General features: G+C 55.1%; 9 protein-coding genes across 9 annotated transcripts; 5 read left to right on the plus strand and 4 right to left on the minus strand.

Annotated features, from left to right (window-relative positions):
• Position 1: 1 nt before the first annotated feature.
• N7474_003918 (beta-glucosidase) lies at positions 2-2,576 on the plus strand (the record flags this gene model as incomplete). Its single annotated transcript, XM_057195333.1, has 3 exons — positions 2-552; positions 603-1,863; positions 1,923-2,576. The coding sequence occupies 3 exons, from the start codon at positions 2-4 to the stop codon at positions 2,574-2,576; spliced, it is 2,466 nt and encodes an 821-aa protein (XP_057052729.1).
• A 225-nt stretch (positions 2,577-2,801) lies between these two features.
• Positions 2,802-4,091, minus strand: N7474_003919 (uncharacterized protein; the record flags this gene model as incomplete). The annotated part of the gene is made up of 3 exons (XM_057195334.1): positions 2,802-3,853; positions 3,904-3,969; positions 4,025-4,091. The coding sequence occupies 3 exons, from the start codon at positions 4,089-4,091 to the stop codon at positions 2,802-2,804; spliced, it is 1,185 nt and encodes a 394-aa protein (XP_057052730.1).
• Positions 4,092-4,495: 404 nt separating this feature from the next.
• Positions 4,496-5,017, plus strand: N7474_003920 (putative COPII vesicles protein Yip3; the record flags this gene model as incomplete). The annotated part of the gene is made up of 1 exon (XM_057195335.1): positions 4,496-5,017. One exon carries the CDS (start codon positions 4,496-4,498, stop codon positions 5,015-5,017), a length of 522 nt encoding a protein of 173 aa, XP_057052731.1.
• Positions 5,018-5,076: 59 nt separating this feature from the next.
• Positions 5,077-6,228, plus strand: N7474_003921 (uncharacterized protein; the record flags this gene model as incomplete). The annotated part of the gene is made up of 1 exon (XM_057195336.1): positions 5,077-6,228. The coding sequence occupies one exon, from the start codon at positions 5,077-5,079 to the stop codon at positions 6,226-6,228; it is 1,152 nt and encodes a 383-aa protein (XP_057052732.1).
• Positions 6,229-7,068: 840 nt separating this feature from the next.
• N7474_003922 (Frag1/DRAM/Sfk1 family protein) lies at positions 7,069-8,121 on the plus strand (the record flags this gene model as incomplete). The annotated part of the gene is made up of 4 exons (XM_057195337.1): positions 7,069-7,123; positions 7,185-7,593; positions 7,643-7,851; positions 7,904-8,121. 4 exons carry the CDS (start codon positions 7,069-7,071, stop codon positions 8,119-8,121), a joined length of 891 nt encoding a protein of 296 aa, XP_057052733.1.
• A 288-nt stretch (positions 8,122-8,409) lies between these two features.
• Positions 8,410-13,020, minus strand: N7474_003923 (Glycoside hydrolase family 35; the record flags this gene model as incomplete). The annotated part of the gene is made up of 6 exons (XM_057195338.1): positions 8,410-8,917; positions 9,005-9,211; positions 9,897-11,027; positions 11,086-11,587; positions 11,639-12,715; positions 12,780-13,020. The coding sequence occupies 6 exons, from the start codon at positions 13,018-13,020 to the stop codon at positions 8,410-8,412; spliced, it is 3,666 nt and encodes a 1,221-aa protein (XP_057052734.1).
• A 489-nt stretch (positions 13,021-13,509) lies between these two features.
• On the minus strand, positions 13,510-15,355 carry N7474_003924 (putative MFS transporter; the record flags this gene model as incomplete). The annotated part of the gene is made up of 4 exons (XM_057195339.1): positions 13,510-14,142; positions 14,198-15,073; positions 15,123-15,256; positions 15,310-15,355. 4 exons carry the CDS (start codon positions 15,353-15,355, stop codon positions 13,510-13,512), a joined length of 1,689 nt encoding a protein of 562 aa, XP_057052735.1.
• A 586-nt stretch (positions 15,356-15,941) lies between these two features.
• N7474_003925 (CFEM domain-containing protein) lies at positions 15,942-16,576 on the plus strand (the record flags this gene model as incomplete). The annotated part of the gene is made up of 3 exons (XM_057195340.1): positions 15,942-16,028; positions 16,078-16,207; positions 16,260-16,576. 3 exons carry the CDS (start codon positions 15,942-15,944, stop codon positions 16,574-16,576), a joined length of 534 nt encoding a protein of 177 aa, XP_057052736.1.
• A 247-nt stretch (positions 16,577-16,823) lies between these two features.
• N7474_003926 (uncharacterized protein) lies at positions 16,824-17,570 on the minus strand (the record flags this gene model as incomplete). The annotated part of the gene is made up of 3 exons (XM_057195341.1): positions 16,824-16,895; positions 16,950-17,375; positions 17,433-17,570. The coding sequence occupies 3 exons, from the start codon at positions 17,568-17,570 to the stop codon at positions 16,824-16,826; spliced, it is 636 nt and encodes a 211-aa protein (XP_057052737.1).
• Between the last annotated feature and the right edge of the window lie 34 nt (positions 17,571-17,604).

Raw genomic sequence — 17,604 nt, forward strand, 5'->3', positions numbered from 1 at the left:
TATGTCTGATGGACCAAATGGCGTCCGAGGCACTCGTTTCTTCAACGGAGTTCCCGCGGCATGTCTACCCTGCGCCACAGCTCTAGGGGCTTCGTTCGATACCGAGCTTATCTTCTCTCTTGGGAAGCTTTTGGGACTGGAATGCAAAGCGAAAGGGGCGCATGTGCTCCTAGGCCCAACTATCAATATCCAACGAAGTCCGCTGGGAGGACGGGGGTTTGAATCATTTTCGGAGGACCCTGTCCTTTCGGGCTCTTTGGCTGCCGCTTATTGCTTGGGTGTGCAGAGCGAGGATGTCATTCCGACCCCGAAACACCTTGTGTGCAATGACCAGGAGCATGAGCGTGTGGCTGTGAGCTCGCTCGTCACTGAGCGAGCTCTTCGCGAAATCTATCTACTTCCGTTTCAGCTAGCTATTGCTGGTGCCAACCCCGGGGCCCTCATGACCTCCTACAATAAGGTCAATGGATGCCATGCCAGCGAGAGCCCGGATTTACTTCAAGATGTTGTTCGAACAGACTGGAACTACAAAGGGCTAATAATGAGCGACTGGTCAGTTCCTCTACTTATAGCAAGATATGACCACCACTAATCCGGAACAGGTTTGGAACATACAGTGTGTCGGAGGCCGTGAATGCCGGCTTGGATCTTGAAATGCCAGGTCCAACCCGCTTTCGAGGCCCGGGACTGGTTCATGCCGTCACCTCGAACAAAGTCTCCGAGAGGACGATCAATAACCGAGTCCGCGCGGTGCTCGAGATGGTCAAACTAGCAGCTAGGTCAGGAATTCCGGAAGCCTCGCCCGAAACCCAACGGGATCTTCCTGAAGACAGAACATTGCTTCGCAGAGCCGCCGCCGAGTCGATTGTCCTTCTGAAAAACGACGATCAAGTTCTTCCTCTGGACCCGAAGAAAAGGACACTTGTGATGGGGCCAAATGCAAAGATCGCAGTCTACTGTGGCGGAGGCTCGGCGGCTCTCCCGGCATACTATGCGGTGACGCCGTTGGAGGGGATCACAGAATGCTGCACCGGAGGTGTAGATTTCACGCAGGGAGCATACGGCCACAAAGAGCTCCCACTTCTGGGACAACAGTTAAAGACCGAAGACGGCCACCCTGGTTATATATTTCGAGTGTTCACTGAGCCTTCCAGCAACAAGGACCGACAAGCAGTCGACGTGTTGCATATGACCAATAGCTCTGTGTTTTTGATGGACTACAAGCATCCGAAAGTCCACTCAGACCTTTATTACATCACCATGGAGGGTATATTTGAGCCTACGGAGAGTGGCATCTACGATTTTGGGCTCACAGTAGCCGGAACTGGAGAACTTTTCATTGATGGAGAGCTCGTGGTCGACAACAAGACCAAGCAGCGGCAGGGTACATCTTTTTTCGGAATTGGGACACCAGAAGAGCGTGGCTCCATATATCTCGAGGCCAATCAGCGGTACAAAGTCTTCGTTGATTATGGCACTGCGCCGACTTCCAACATGAAGTTACACGGAGTAGTCTCTTTCGGACCGGGAGGATTGCGCGTGGGAGCATGTCGACAGATGGACACTGAACAAGCCATTCAAGAGGCCGTTGACCTTGCAAAGACGGTTGACCAGGTAGTGATAGTTGCCGGACTCAGTGGTGAATGGGAGAGCGAAGGATTTGACCGACCACACATGGACCTCCCGCCAATGTCCGATCAACTGATTGACAGGGTTCTCGCCGTCCAGCCAAACGTGGTGGTGGTGGTGCAAAGTGGTACGCCCGTGGCAATGCCATGGGCTCGACGGACGAAAGCTTTGCTTCACGCTTGGTACGGCGGGAATGAAGTCGGGAATGGCATTGCGGATGTCATCTTTGGGAACGTGAATCCAGTCAGTACTACTAAAGCGTGTCTTGAGCTGTGACTAACGAGGCATTTCAGTGCGGAAAACTACCTGTCACTTTCCCAGAGTGCATCGAGCAGAATCCCGCATACTTGACGTATCGCTCCGAACGAGGAAGGGTGCTATACGGCGAGGACATCTACGTTGGCTACCGCTATTACGAAAAGACGAAGGTGCAGCCTCTCTTCCCTTTCGGATACGGACTGTCCTATACGTCCTTCCGTCTCTCGGGGCTTTCCATCTCCCAGCCATTGGAAAAACTCGACAGAATCAAGGAGGAAGTCATTGAGGTCTCAGTTTCAGTAGAAAACATTGGATCCTGCAGTGGTGCAGAGGTCGTTCAGGTATATGTTTCTCCGCCTCCAAGTTCCAGTGTCGGGCGTCCTGTGAGAGAGCTCAAGGGCTTCAAGAAAGTTACACTGCAGCCTGGTGCGACGCAGGAGATTCTGATATCCATCCCCGTCGGTCTGACGACAAGTTTCTGGGACGAGAGCCTTTCAGCCTGGCTCAGTGAAGCTGGTGGATATACAGTCACCGTTGTCGGAACTGGGAAGCACAACTCTCTCTCTGCTGAGCTCAAAATTGCCCACACAAGGGAATGGAGTGGCTTGCTTGGACCTGCGATACAGAGCCCATCTTTGCATGTTAACGGCACTCACAAGGCGGATGCCAAATGTGTTTCAAGCAGTTAGAACGGTAGAACTTCGGAGAGGGATTGCCTTTGGAGCAGTCTCTACAGTGTGAATAATCTCAAAGAAGTACATAGATGAGGCTGTTTTGGTCTCTACTGGGTATCCTATTCCAACGGACTGAGATTCTAAATGAACTTTTTTCCCACTGCAGGCAAGCAATAATCACAATTTCCCAGCCCGAAATATACTGCCCGTATCACAGTCATCTCTCCCTCCAGACTCCAATCACGACCGCTGGGCACGCTTCTTCGCCCTTCTCCGACCCGACCCGCCGGTCTTGGTGCCAGTAGATGTGCTGACTTCCTCATTGGCCCCCTCTTCGGCCTCCTCAACTTCCTCTTCCTCGACAACTTCGTCCGAAGTGCCCATCACACGGCCAACAGTCTTGCGAAAGCACCAGATAGGAAGCTTGAACAAAACCGTATCGCGAATACGGGGCCGCTGGATCTCGTCGACGTCCAGCAAAAACTCCTGTTTCTCACCGTCCTCGTTCTCCTCCTCCAGAAACACGTTGCCAATGGAATCCACGATCAGCACTTTGCCGTTCTCAGCGACGACGCGCTTGCGTTCCCCCGTGGTGGTGGCTGGTGCCGACTCAGTCGTAGGCGTGGAAGTGCCCGAGCCACGACCGCCCGACTTTCCACCCTTCTTGTTGTCCTTGCGGTTTTCCTTGTCCATCATGCGCTTCTGGCGGCGGTTCATGGCTACAGCCCCGGCATCACCGGCATCAGGCGCGGGGGCAGGAGCAGTGGCACCCACCGAGTCGATCCCGGGGATACCCCGAACGCCCAACTCATCCCCCCAAGCGGCGCGGCGCGCTTGACGAATGTACCGATCCACAAACTCGCGCTGCCGCTTCCACCCCAGCACGAGGGCGGCGTAATGCGCCGCACCACCAAACATCACAAACAGACCCGTCAGCACCGACCCCAGCCCAGGACGGAAGCGCTCGTAGTAATAACCAGTCCCCTTCCAGCGCGGGAAGCCATTCTTCAGGAAGTGGTCGTACCGCTCGCGGCCGGGGCCGCGCAGGATGTTGGCGATGAGGTTGAGGCGCTTGGAGCGGATGTCGGCATCCTTCATGACGGCATCGATCTGGCGCTTGGAGGGACCGGTGGAAACGTTCACGCCATCCTTGGATTTGGCCTTGCTCTTGTCCTTGGAGTAGTTGGCGATGAAGTTGCGCTTGGCCTTGTCCGGGTGGATGAGGCGCGATTTCTTGCGGTAGGCCTTGGTGATTTGTTCCTGGTTGGCATTGGAACGAATCTCGAGAAAATCTACAAAGGGTTAGAGGGTGAAAGCACAAAAATGAGAGGCATTGGTCTACCGTAGAAGGTCACGTTGGCTCCTTCGGCCGTGGTGAGCTCATCGTGGAGACGGAAGATCTCGTAGTCTGCATCGATTCGTTAGTTTTATTGTGGACCGAGAGAAGGGAGAGCGAGACGCACCCTCCTTGGACCAGGCAGCGACGAGCCCGACCAGAGCGAAGCAGAGGGTCCAGGCGAAGAGCTTCATGTTGGAGACCGCGACAGGGGAGAGAAGTCGAAAGGTAAATCAGTGACAGATCCAAAAAAAAAAGCGGTCGGGCTGATCCACCACTCAACGTGGCCCAATCGAGATCCCATTGAGACTGCAAGGATAGTAATATATAAAGGGGAATAGATCTCTGGTGCATTCTAGTTATTGATTTTCTTCTCCTCCTCCTCTTACTACGGTCACTCTTTCCATACTATGTAGTCCGCAAGCAGCGACTCGCCCAGAGCGGAAAACTCGAGACAAACAAAAGGGGCCGTGCTGCGCTGAGCTGGCTGACTGACTAAAAAAAAGGCTGCAGCCGCGAAAGGGGGAAAAACACACCTTCATTCATTCTCTCCGTCTTCATTCTTCACCCTTTCGTCTCTCCCCCACACATCTTCATCATGGCCATCTCAATCCCCATCGACGCCATCACTTCGCGCTTTGGCGATCGCTTCAACAATCTCCGCAGCCAGTCCATGAGCACTCGTTTCGCCAACCTGCGTCCCGTCTCCGAGTTCCTCGACCTCAAGCGTCTGTCCAAGCCGGCCAATTTCGGTGAGGTCCAGAGCCGTGTCAACTACAACCTGTCCTACTTCTCCAGCAACTATGCCGTCGTTTTTGTTATGCTCAGCATCTACAGCTTGCTGACCAACCCGCTCTTGCTGTTCGTCATCATCTTCGTCACGGCTGGTCTCTACGGCATTGGGAAACTTGGTGGCCGCGACCTCGACCTGGGCTTCTCCCGCTTCAGCACATCTCAGCTCTACACGGGTCTGTTGATTGTTGGCGTGCCCCTGGGCATCTGGGCCTCGCCCATCGCGACGGTGCTGTGGCTGATCGGGGCTTCAGGCGTGACCGTTTTCGGCCACGCATCCCTCATGGATAAACCAATTGAGAATGCTTTTTCCGAGGAGGCGGTCTAGGTGGTCGGCCGCGAACTCCTTATGATATGCCCCGTTGGGGAAGACCACCAGGGGCACGAATGGGGAGACACAACAGGGGACGAGCGGCGCAGTGGGATAGTATGGCGCGGGTGGAAGAGCTGGAGAGTGATGAAGAAGAGGCTGACGAGGCGGAGTATCAGCGGGAGTTGGTGCGCAGTGGCCGGTTGCCGTACATGCGACAGTTGGAGTATGGGGGTCGGGGAGCACGGCGGCGGCTGGCAGACCACGATGAAATGAATGACGAAACCCAATCGGTGGTCGACGGGGCGGACTATGACTTGTATGATCACGGAGACAGCACGGTGTCCTACGCGGTTCAACTCGCAATGCGGGACAAGGAGGATCAACTGGTGGAGAAGGCGCTGGAGCGGATTCGCCGCGCGCAGATGATGGGGAAGAAGAATGTCAAGTTGTCGCAACGGGAGTTGGACGCTCTGGAGCGCAAGCGTCTACAGACGGACGGAACTCGACGCCCAAAGAACTCGAAAAATCCCGCCCTTCCAGCGGCCGGACGACCGAATTCCCGTCGCAACACAGTGGTAGCTCCGCCTGAGCAGCCAACGGGCTATCCACCCTTTGCGCCTGATGCCCAGGGGATGTGGCCATGGGGAGCAGGCGCCGCGCACGGCCGGCCGACGAGCTCATCTTCTGCTCCGCGACCACGGACCCCAACGACGCACTCCCTCCGCCCCCAGCAGTCCAACTCGCCCCTCCGACCTACATACCCACCGTATCTTTCCAACGGCCGTTCGCAGTCAATGCCTCAGCATCATATGTATGCGCGGCCACTACCAGACGATCCTCAATGGGCTCCGCCGTACTTCAATCCCGCGTCGATGGACCCATACGCCGCCGACGTGCCCCAATACCCGCCGTCCGTACCCTCCGATCTTCGAGTTGGACCCAGGAATCGGACGAGCTACCCTCCTGATTATCATTCTCATCATCGGGCTTCCATGGACGGCCGCCAGTCCCGGGGAGCGCGGCCAGCTCCATCGGAGACCGAGTCGGAGGAGTCCAGCAGCGAAGAGGAAGGCGAGGAAGAGGAGACCCCCAGCAGTGATGAGGAGGAGGAAGAAGAAGAGGATGAAGTGCAGGTGGTGAAGGTGGTTGAGCGCCGAGGTCCGTCCGGCTTCCAGCGGCCTGTCTCTGGCAATCGCCGTGGGCGAGGACGACGGGCCGGTCGTTGAGGGGAGAGTGTCTCTCGCAGGGTTGCCCTTTTTCGTGTCCATGTGTTTTCCAACGAGAAGGGTTTCAAAGATCGTTTGTTTTGTTTAGTTCTTACCACGCACGGGCGTTTCTTGAATAGACGGGGCTCTAGGGATAGAGCCAAGCATGGATATAGCAGTACAGTAATTCAGCATTTATTATCCGCATCAGGCAGTAATACAAGATGTGGCAAGAAACCCATTCACAATATGGACTGAGTAATGCACCCCCATAAAAAATATGAATACGCAAATCGCAACACTGCTCCGCGTGGGGCGTTGGCTGTGCTCTTTGGAGCCGGCGATCCGGCCAGGAAACTTGGCCGATGACGTCGCCGCCTGGTTTCCATTTCTTCATCCACCCTTACCTCTTTCCTCTCTGCCTTCTCACAGAATATCCCTTCATATCCCCTGGTTATTCTCATCCTTTCACCTCACAGTCGCCCTCCTCTCTCCTACCCGAAATTTACCCGACCCTCGTTTGGATTCTTCGCCATCCGAGCGCCACCCGCACCCTGCGCGCTGGTTGGCGGCTGAACCTTTTCTTCACGGGCGATCCTTTTAGCGCTGGAATGCCGGCTTTGGTGATACCACTTCAGGTCATTCGTGTATAAACATTGTTCTCGGCGAGCGGTCCACGGATTCCGATCTGGTCGACTCGCCACTAGTCCCCTGTCATTTAGCCTGCGCGAGCATTGGGCTTCTTGGTCTATTTTATCGCATCTACATCTTATCTCCCAGCGCACGTGTCGCGCCATTGTCAGTCCCTGATCGGATCATTGATCATCTCACTACGCGTCGCATCCCCCTGTCGTCGCAGAGATGTGGGTTATCTCGTTCTGGATCTTCCCGGTCATGTCGGCCTGCATGTGGGTTGGTAAGGCTACCCTGGCATCCGCATACTAGATTCCGATGATCTAACCTTTGGTGTTATTTAGCCATGTTGATAGCCATGCTTGCTACCTGGGCTAGGGAAGGCAAGCCGCATTACAGTTCTATGGAGCAAGGACAGACGATTGCGTATGCCCTTCCCTCTCCTATTGGAGGAGACTCAATCAAAGCTAACGGAACGATTAGATACATTTCGGATATAGGTGCGGAGGGACTAAAGCCACTGTTTATTGCTGGAAGCACGGTCACCGTGGTGTTTCTGGACCTGTCGTTCCTTGCGGAGCGTTGGCTTCGACATGTCGGCCAACTGGTTCCTAACAAGGGCATCTTCGACAAGACTTGCGCTGCTCTCTCCCTCTTCTTTGCCCTTGCCGGCGCGCTGGGTCTGATTCTGCTATCGATCTTTGATACCGTCCACCACCCGCATCTGCATGATGGCTTCCTGATTATGTTCATGTGAGTATTGCTGTCACAATAGGGCGACTGCGACTAACCGTCTTTTCAGCGGTGGATACCTCATCAGCGCCGTCTTGATTTGCGCCGAGTACCTGCGCCTCGGCATCTTCTACCGCTCGCAGCACAAGGTCCTGATGGCGAGTTTCGTGATCAAACTTGCCTTTGTGATTATCGAGCTTGCCCTCGCTATCGCGTTTGGGCTGCTCATGCGCAGCAGCGACCAGTCGAAGAAGAACCCTGCCGCGATCCTCGAATGGGGTATGTATTATTCAAATCGTATATCTCAGATCTCCCACTAACCTTTTCTTAGTGATTGCCTTTGTCTTCACCGGCTACATCCTCTCCTTCGTTCTCGACCTGCTCCCCTCCGTGCGCACCCGCAGACATCTACCGCAGGGTGAAAAGCGTCTGGAAATGGCGCACGAGGCCCCCAACGCACGCCACGGAGGCATGTCTCTTGATGAGCCGCTGACCACGGACTCGACGGGCCCGAACCCGACCAATGCCTACCGGGGCGCCCACTTTTAATTGTCTTCTCTTGCCTTGTCGCTTGATATATATGCAATCATGATTGATAATGTTTTGTTTTGATGGTTGTGGTTATTTTGATACCTGTTCACAAATGTGGTTCTTGCATGGAGTGTATTAGAAGGTGGTTTGCGTCATGATATGTACATTAGAAGAAGGGGTGTCGGTGTATTCATGCAAATGTTTCTCTCTTCCCAACCATAAGCACTCGCTCCTGTGATGCACCTGCCGCCAGGTCATATGTATCGTATCTGTACAAAACAAGAAAAGAGAAGAACGGCTGAACGGCTATATCCCACCGAAGATGAGCTTGCGCCGAATCCGCCCCTGCATGTCAGCATCAATCCCAATGCCCGTAAGATATCGCCGCACGCCCCCATATCGTAGATCGAGGTACTTCGTAGTCGCTTCGACAAATCCAGGCGGACAGCGCGTATACTCCGCATCAAGTCCAAGGGCACGAATCTCACGAATGCGTTCATCAAACTCAGAGACCAGCTCGGGCTCCGACCGCGTGTAGTCGTCCGCCATAGCAGCGGGGGAAACGGATTCCCCGACGAGGAGCAGCATCAGCAGCACAACTAGACCCGTGCGGTCCTTGCCCTGCGTGCAGTGCACGAGAACCGGGTACGTCTGTTCAGACGCGAGCAGCTCGAATACGCTTCGCAGCTCGGCGGCGCTGGCTTCTAGCGTGTCCTGGGCTAGGCCGGTCAGACCGCGCGGCCGCATGACTTGCTCGCCGACGAGCTTGATTGCGGTGTCGCGGTAGCCTGTTGCTGCTAGGGTGATGACTTTTCTATAAGATGTGAGCGATTCTACCTAATATTTTCAATAGACAGATGTGGAGAAAAGACGACGGGAGGAAGAGAGAGGGAGTACAAACACGTAATTATACCAGTCGAGCTTCCACAACAGAGCCCGCTCAAACCCCTTGCCTGTGAGACTGATTAGAGCGCGCCGACACCCAGGAATGAGCAGAAGATGTTCCTGGGCATCAGCGGGGCTCTGGGTTTGCGGTGCTGATGGCTCTGCCGAGTTGTTCGACTCATTCTCCGAGCGGCGTTTGCGCGTCGCCATTTCATGCTCGGTTCTTGCGTCGGTTAGTCCATGGTTGATTCGTCTGAGAGAGAGAAGCTCACCTTGAGCGTAGATCAATCACGGTCGAGATATGCAGTTCATCTGCAAGGCGGCGTTTATCTCGTTCGGAGGCATCGTCAAGCTATAACCGACAGACAGATACATCAATGGCACTTCTTGAAATATCGAACAGAAGAGAAAAATACCCTGGCGCTGCGGAAGAGAATGCCCTCGTTCAGAATTCTGCAGGTCCTGTCAGTCTGGTTGTGAATCAATGCCGGGGTAAGCAAGGGGACGGACTGCTTCCCGCAGAACTCATTAACCGAGCGGCCGACATCGCGGAAGTTAATGATATTGTCGAATGGCCGGCCGGGGGAGTCGAGGTCAATACTGGACTGGCGGGCCATGACGGAAAGAAGGTATTATATATGTACAATTATATTGCAGAGGGAAAACTCAGGATGAATGAATGAATGGCAGAAAGGGGGAGTGTTTAGTTTCCTGGACTGACAGATTGACAGTTCGTTGGGTGGATTTCCCGGAAAAAGAAAGGAAGGAATGGCGGTGGACAGTCTGACGTTGGGCACAACCACCACCAACATCGCCCTGTTTTTGGCCTGAAGGAATTTGAGTGGGAAGGAATGCCGCGGATCAGTTCACCATTGACTAACAACTAACTATACTAAACTACCACTCACGCATACTGGCTACGGTTGTCCTTCCACCGGGGCTGCAAATATGACCAATCGCGACTAAACTCGAATCCGGTACGATAAACCCCGTATGCCACGAGCTCCACCTGATCCAAGCTGGCGCCCTGATCAGTCAATGCCCACATGCTCAGGGCGAGGGCATTCTCGCCGCGGTTATTGATCACGCCTGGCGGGAAGGGGAAGAGCGTCTGGGGCCCCAGATGGGGCAGGTAGTGCGCGAACATGTACCCGTTCATGAAGACCTGCACGACAGCCGCGGTGCCGTTGGGCGCGCCGAGCTGCAAACCGATGGGAACGTCCAGGTCGTCGGCCAGGTCCAGGCGGAAGGTCGTCGTGTAGAAGGCGCCAGCACCGCCGGCGACCCCCTCGAGGGGACTGGATGTGGGAGACGAGCCCGGCGCCTTGTAGCCTGGTAGGTGCCAGCCCATTCGCTCGCCGTACAGCGCGCCCTCGTTCATGGGACCGCGCACGGGATCGATGTTCGCCTCGCCGCCGGCATTGCCCTGGATGCGCCAGGAAGTGAAGTTGCCGTCGGACAGCGTGGCGCCGAGGATGCCGCGCGGATTCTGTGTGCCGGCGGGCTTGACGTTGTCTTCGTCGTGGCCCGTGTAGTCCATAAGGATGGTCAGGATGTTGTCAGTGTCGCGCAGTGTGGAGCCATTAAAGGGCAGGAGGGCTGATGTCGCGGCCAGACTGGGGCTGCCCAGAGCACCGCCGACGTATGCTCCGTTCAGCCAGGCGGCCCAGCCAGCTCCGGCACCGCTTTGGACGGTGATATTGGCGCTTGTGGCGGTGTGGCCGTCGAATCGGCCTCGGTAGAGCTTTGTGCCGGCGTGGTAGCCGTAGTCGCCGGAGTAGAGCACTGGGAGCGAGAGCGGCGCGACGGCATTGACGGTACTCGATTTGTTGCAGACTGTCCAGCGTGAGTCGTCGTAGTCGGGCTGGATCTCGGGGATGGTGTCCTGCGCCTTCCACGGCCCCAGGGCAGGGAGCGAGATCTTTGTATTTTCAGCTCCCTGGGCGGTCCCAATGAGACTGCCATAGGCTGTCCGTTTGGTTTGGATTTCCTTTCCGTTCCATTTGATTTTTCTGACCTTGGAAGACCCGACATATACTCTGCAATGCATCGTTAGTAGAGCTTCTTTGTGGGCAATCCAATGCACGGTATACTAACTCAAGGGAAGTAGTATTGGCGTTATCGCCAACAAGGCTAACGGTATCCCTGCTGACCGTAGCTTCACGAACCAGGTACGGACCTAGGGCAAGGATCTGCTCACTCGGAGCAACATTGGGGTTTGATGTCGTGGGAACGGCAAAGAAATTCCACGCCGTCTCCTTGTCGAGCAGGTAGATGAGCACATCATTGGAGAATTTGATAACTGTCGCGCCTTGCCCCTGGATGTACGAGTACTGGGCCCCATAATTTGCCTTCGCAGAGCTGACCTGTGAATTGCCGTAGGTCTGGTAGGTCAGATGGGCCGGTGCATCCTTGAAGGCGAAGTGGCCTTTCTGGCCGATATTCAGGTAAAACACAATAACGTCAGCATCAAGGGTGGCGTAGGTCAGAACCTCGGCGGAGGAGTACAGCAGGCTGGACTGCGTTCCGATCTGGTAGTCCGTGACAATGATCTTGCTCTGGCGGCCATCTAGTTGGATATCCGGGATGGTGAGGGCACCTATGTTCACGGAGTGTTAGCAAAGCCCTGTAACACATATAGACCACATACCAGCTGAAGTATTGACATTCAACGAAAAATCCGTCACATCGCGAGACGGACTCGAGTCATGCGCAAGAACATAGAACCCAGCATTCGTGCTCGGGTTCCGCAGGGCCCAAGTATAGATACTGCTGTCATCAGTATACCCCGTGCCATTCCCTTCCATCTCCGTGTGAAGCAAGCCACTCGAGACTCGGGTGAAAAGACCCAGCAACTTCGTCTGTTTCAACTTATCTCGAATCTCGCGAGTCTCACGCAATGGCGCATCGTAGTCGTACGATGTATAGACGACGGGCGTGGCGCTGTATCCCCAGTTTGTCCCACCGAAGGCCATGTAGAGGCTCTGCAATGTCACGCGAGAGCCGACGTTATTCTTGTAATACACGTCCGCGAACTCGGGGGACTGCTCTGCAGCGCACTGGTCGTAGAAATACCCGCCCCAGGGCTGGAACCAGCCGCCCTCAAACTCGGGGAGAAATCCCGGCTGCGTATAGGAGTAGTTCTGGAACCATTGGTAGTAGGTACGCACGAGATTGAATCCCGAGTCTGGGTTCGTGCAGGATAATCCCCCGGGATACGAATCCAACCCGTAGACATTGACCGCGCCGCCGACATCTTCATAGTCTGTGGACCAGCTTTCGGAGCGCATGCCCTTCTCATTATGGGTGCTGGGGACAATCACCCCCGCTTCATCAAACACAGCGGTGATCTGCTCCATATACTCCACGAGTGTATTGGTGGGACTGTGATCCGTCTCCTGCAATTCATTCTCATGCTGAACGAGAATAACAGGCCCGCCATTCGTGACCTGGTTTCTGGCGATGATCCGGCCGACATTTAGAATCCACGGCTGCCAGAGCGAATAGTACGACTCAGCGCTTGTGCGTTCCTTGCCCATCTGCCCGTTCGCAGCCCACAGCGCGAACCCGCCGGCGGAGGTCTCGCCGTTGCAGTACGGCCCTGCGCGGGCGATCACGTACAGACCGGCCTGTTTGGCGTAGTCGAAGACGCGTTGGATATCGTGGGCACCTGTTTCGAAGTCGAATGTGCCTTCTGAGGCGGAGTGGTAGCTCCAGAAGAAATAGACTAGTACGTAGTTGAGGTTAGTCATAGTCTATATAGGGCTATTTATTTTCGGGGGAAGACGCACTGGACACAGCATTGAATCCGTTCGCGCGCAGTTTCTGGAACACGTCCAGCCACATTTCCGGCACGGGGAGGCGCATGTAGTGGAATTCGCCTGAGAAGATGTACACCCGCTCACCGTTCACGGACAGGCTGTATGGGTCCCAGGTTACGGCGGTGGTGTTGCCATCGTTGGTGGCGGCGACCAGGCCGAGGCCCGAGAGGAACGCAACGAAAAGCAGAGGAACAATGCTGAAGATGCGCATTTTTGGCTGATGTTCTTCAATGGAGAGAAGATTTTCGTGTCTATTTATTTTGGTTTCGTTTTCTCGGTTCTCGCGGTAGCAATACCCCGGCTGTGATGCTATTGGTGGATGTTTTAGATGCGAGCAGGGGAGCTAAGGGCTTGTGGATTGCGGGGGAGGACACGCCGGAGACTTGAGCCCGGGGATACAGGCCCTCTATGTACATGGTTGATTAATGAACACACTTAGAGAATAGATCAGGGCGTAAGACAATCGATCCAGTCAATCATCTGTAATTGATTATAACCAAGCATGTTCTAGCGTATACATCATGGATTAGGTATACATTCGCTGCATGAGAGCGCGGACATAACGCTTTGAAACAACATTTCAATCACCACAAATTCAACATCTCAAGGATATCATGACGCGCAAAAAAGGACCGATTCCGTTTACCGAAGACATCTTGAATCCAGTTAGTGGTGGAGACGAGTGAATCGCGGAAACCACTTACACATGGGTATACTTAGCATACAAATTCCCACCTCGATGCTGCCGACGACGATCATCGTGTGTTTCACTCCGCCGTGGCTGAACCAGTCGTAGGCGTAGAAGGTTAAGACGAAGCTGAACATGTTCTTGAACACCAGTAGACAAGTAAACGCCTCGACGGCGATCTCCCCTGTACGAGCAGTCAGCAATAGTCCCCGACAATGATGTATGGGGGCACGTACGATGGGCATCGACGATGTATAGTGACCCGGCCACTGCACCCATGACCATGCCGATAATAACAAACATCAAGAAGACATCCGGCAGCAGCCAGTGGTAGTGCTCCACATCACCCGCCGTCCAGCCGAACCCGTACAGCCCGATGCCGGAGAAGATGAGCTGGAAGGCAACCAGCAAGATGCGGAACTCGGGCTCATATCGGCCGTTATTGAGGCGGATCATCAGTTTGTTTATCGCCTCGCTGAGCAGGCCGGACAACACAAGTCCCACCATGGAGCCGATGAAGGCACCCGTGTACAGATAGCCCGTTTGGACTTCGGAGAACCACAGAGGCGGGGTCAGGAAGACGATGGCCAGGATGACACCCAGAAAGACGGCCCAGCCGATGATGACACCTTGGATCAAGCACGCCTGCGTTTACCGTTAGTATCTGGTGTTCGTTCCATGCAGGTACTCGGCTACTCACCCAGATGATGCTTGGATGAAAGAACAGCGGAAACGGACGGAGGAGCAGCTTGAAAAAATTCTCGTCGGTCTTCCGTCCATTGAACGGCCTCAAGGTCTTGAGGAATGAATCCTTCTCCAGAACTGGCTGCTGCGCAGTAACCTGTGTGTTCGACGTGCCATTCAACGTGCCATTCAATCCCTGAATTGGGAGATCCTTGGGCTCTTCTCCATTGGACTCACGGCTCAGTGGCTGCTCAGCCTCCGGAGATCCGTTCCGGTTTCGGTTCTTGTGTCTGAAATCTGTATTCAGGTAATCCGCACGCCGGTACGCGGTCTCCGGCACAAAGAAGACCATGAGTGGTAGCGCGGCCGCGAGAAAAATCGCCACGAAATAAAATGTCCACTTCCAGCCCATGGTTGCGGTGATCTTGCCGACGGGCACAGGGGTCAAGAACGCGGCGCCGAACAGGGCGACGTTGGAGACGGCCATGCGTTTCCCGCGCTCATGCAGGAAGTATAGATCGCCGACGCAGGCATTGACCAGCGCTTCGAAGGGCGCCAATGCCACGCCCTGGAAGACCCGCGCCCAGAGCAGACTGGTGCCGTTTGAGCCGCTGGCCCCGGCCCAGGCACAGCTGACGATCATCAAGACGTGCCCGATGAGGAAGAGGTGGCGCTTGCCCCAGACGCGCGCGGTGGGCACGATCAGGATCCCCGCCACGCCCACGCCACACAGGTGGTAGCCGGTCAGCAGCGCGGCGTCGGTGATGGTGATCCCATCGTCCTCGGCGATGTTGAGCGTATTGGGAGCCAAGATGGAGCTCATAGAGGTACAGAGCACCGTCACCCAAGCCAGGACGGCGAGGATGAGGTCGCGCCGCCATAGTGGCCAGTTCTAGGTTTGGGTCAGCTCATGAACGTTTACGGGATGATTACATGCATACCAGTGGATCGTTGGGGTCGTCACTCGGCTGTGGCACGAGGATGATGGGCACTTTGCCGGAGTAGTCATACTTCAGGCCGGCGATGTTTGCATGTTCTCTGTTGATGCGGTCCTGCTCGTAGACATCGGATGTACCTTGACAGCCAAAATATTAGCAACGCTCTTCACCAGTTCGCAGGCACTCTCACCCGGCACCTGGTCGAGCTTCGTATCCTCCAGCACCCCGAGACCCATGGTGGGGAATGTAATATGTCAGAGAGAAAAGTGAAGAGTCGAGTGGAGAGGGGGAAGAACAAGGCTAAGCCAGCAACACGGTAGTTGGAGAGCTTGTTAGTCACACCAGGATTCTCCTAACGTTAGCTCTCCTCTAGTTGTCAGACCGACCGTGCGTGGGCCGTGTGACGGCGGTGAGGTGAAGCCCCTGAAGGCGATCGACAGTGGGACCGAAGTACCAAGTGGATGAACTATTCATTAGTGGCGACAGCCGAGGCATCACACTCGTCCAGGACCAATGGAGTGGATCATGACGCGGCACAGTTTGTGATTGCTTAGTCCCTGCCGAATCTGGGGAAGAACAGGGAAAGGGGTGGGTAAGAACGCGTATGAACCATGTATGAACCGGGTACGAGACGGAGAAAGCGTAGGTAACGGAGGTATCACAATGACCGGGTCCCTGAACGAACCGTGCCCTCTCGACCCAGTTTAAAAGGCGGGGACTGTTTAGCTGACTTTCTTTCTCTTTCTCTTTGTCTTTTCTCTTCCCCATCTTCATTTGCCTCACGTTCCCATTCCTCTCTCTACTTCTACTACTACACTCAACATGAAGTTCTTCCACATCACCGCTGTCGCTGCCCTCGCCGCCTCGGCTGCTGCCCAGGGCTTGATGAGCGATCTCCCATCTTGCGCCGTACGTGAAGCTCCCCATTGGACCCAGAACCTCCACTGACACCGTCCAGAAAGAGTGCGTCGCAAATGCCCTTCCCAAGGACTGCGGCCTGGACATTGGCTGCATCTGCAAGACCAAGTCGTTCATCAACAAGATGGCCTGCTGCGTGGAACCGGCGTGCGACATGGCGGACCAAAAGAGTATGTACCTGTCGTGAACGTTCATCAAGCGCATGGAACTCATCATCCACAGAAACCATCGAGGTCGCCAAGAAGATCTGCAAGACGGGCGGCGTGACCGACATCCCCAACAGCGTTCACTGCGACAAGGGCTCGTCCACTGGCGGAGAGAGCTCGAGCTCCACTACCGCCACGGGCTCCGAGGCCACCGGCAACACGACCATGACGCAGACCACTGCCTCGGGATCTAGCACGGCGTCTGGCACTACCTCGACTTCGGCCTCGGCCGCGGCCTCGACCACTACCAACGCCGCTGTGTTCGGCCAGAGCAAGGATAGCTCCTTGATGGCCGCGGCAGGTGCTGCTGCTGCCTTCGCCATCCTGGTTTAGACTCTGTACTAACTCAGAACGGTGAAGGAGAGTGAGATCATGATAGTTTGAAAAGAAGGGGTTCCGGTCCTTTTGTTGCTCGTCACTGCGCGTACCTCGGGGAAAGTAATGGCTGTGGATATTTTTTTCTTCATCGGGATAATATGTGTCAATAGCATTGTCTTGATCCAGACTACCTCAATAATAATCACGGTTGGATGAACAAGACGTTTTCTTTCTATAAGTACAATTCGACGGACAGGGAGATTCAATTCTCGCGAGCGTCTTCCAGGAGCTTGGTCAATCGCTCCTGTCGCTCGTCACGGAGCGTGCTGAAGATCTGAGCCGTGTCAGCCGGTCGAATGTGAAGAGAGTGGTGCAGAGAACCACTTACCCAGAACCAGGTCATCATCTCCATGAACCCAAACGAAAACACCACACGATGCTTCAAACGGTTCAAGCCCGAAGTCGCCACCGCAGAGGTATACGACGACAGCATGTACTCGCCACGGCCATAGTAAACAAAGAACGCAAGGGCGCCGTACACCAGGAACCGACAGCCGGAAATGGCAACCCAGACGTTCCAATAGACCGTCAAGGACTTGGTGATGTACTCGGGTAGCGTTTCCAGAACGCGGAGATCCTCCGAAGGGAGGTTGGTGTTTCGCAGGGGTCGGATGAAGGGTAGGGCCTCGTCGAGAGCTTCGTGGAAGGGGATGTTGGAGAGGAGGACTAGGTCGATAAGGGCCTCGACGAAAAGCAGCACGGCGCAGAAGGTGAATGGGTTGGACTGTTGGGGGCTGGAGATGGAGGGGAAGTTCTATTGTAGGAGTTAGCTCGTTGGTTCTCGGCGAGAGAGGGTTGGCGGCGTAGTTACAATCTTCAGGCTCTCGCCTAGCATAAACACCAGGTCGGAGTCGGTGATCGTCTCGGGGTTCTTGACGAGGTAACCCGCAATGACCAGCAGGAGCACGGCATGTGCCTGGATGAGGGTTTTGGATGAGATCAAAACCATGGTTGTGGTGTGCGACAAATGTGAGAGAAGAGTG

The sequence above is a fragment of the Penicillium riverlandense genome (genome assembly GCF_028828495.1).
Source record: "Penicillium riverlandense strain IBT 135883 chromosome Unknown utg000003l_segment0_segment0, whole genome shotgun sequence".
NCBI classification, from domain to species: Eukaryota; Fungi; Ascomycota; class Eurotiomycetes; order Eurotiales; family Aspergillaceae; genus Penicillium; species Penicillium riverlandense.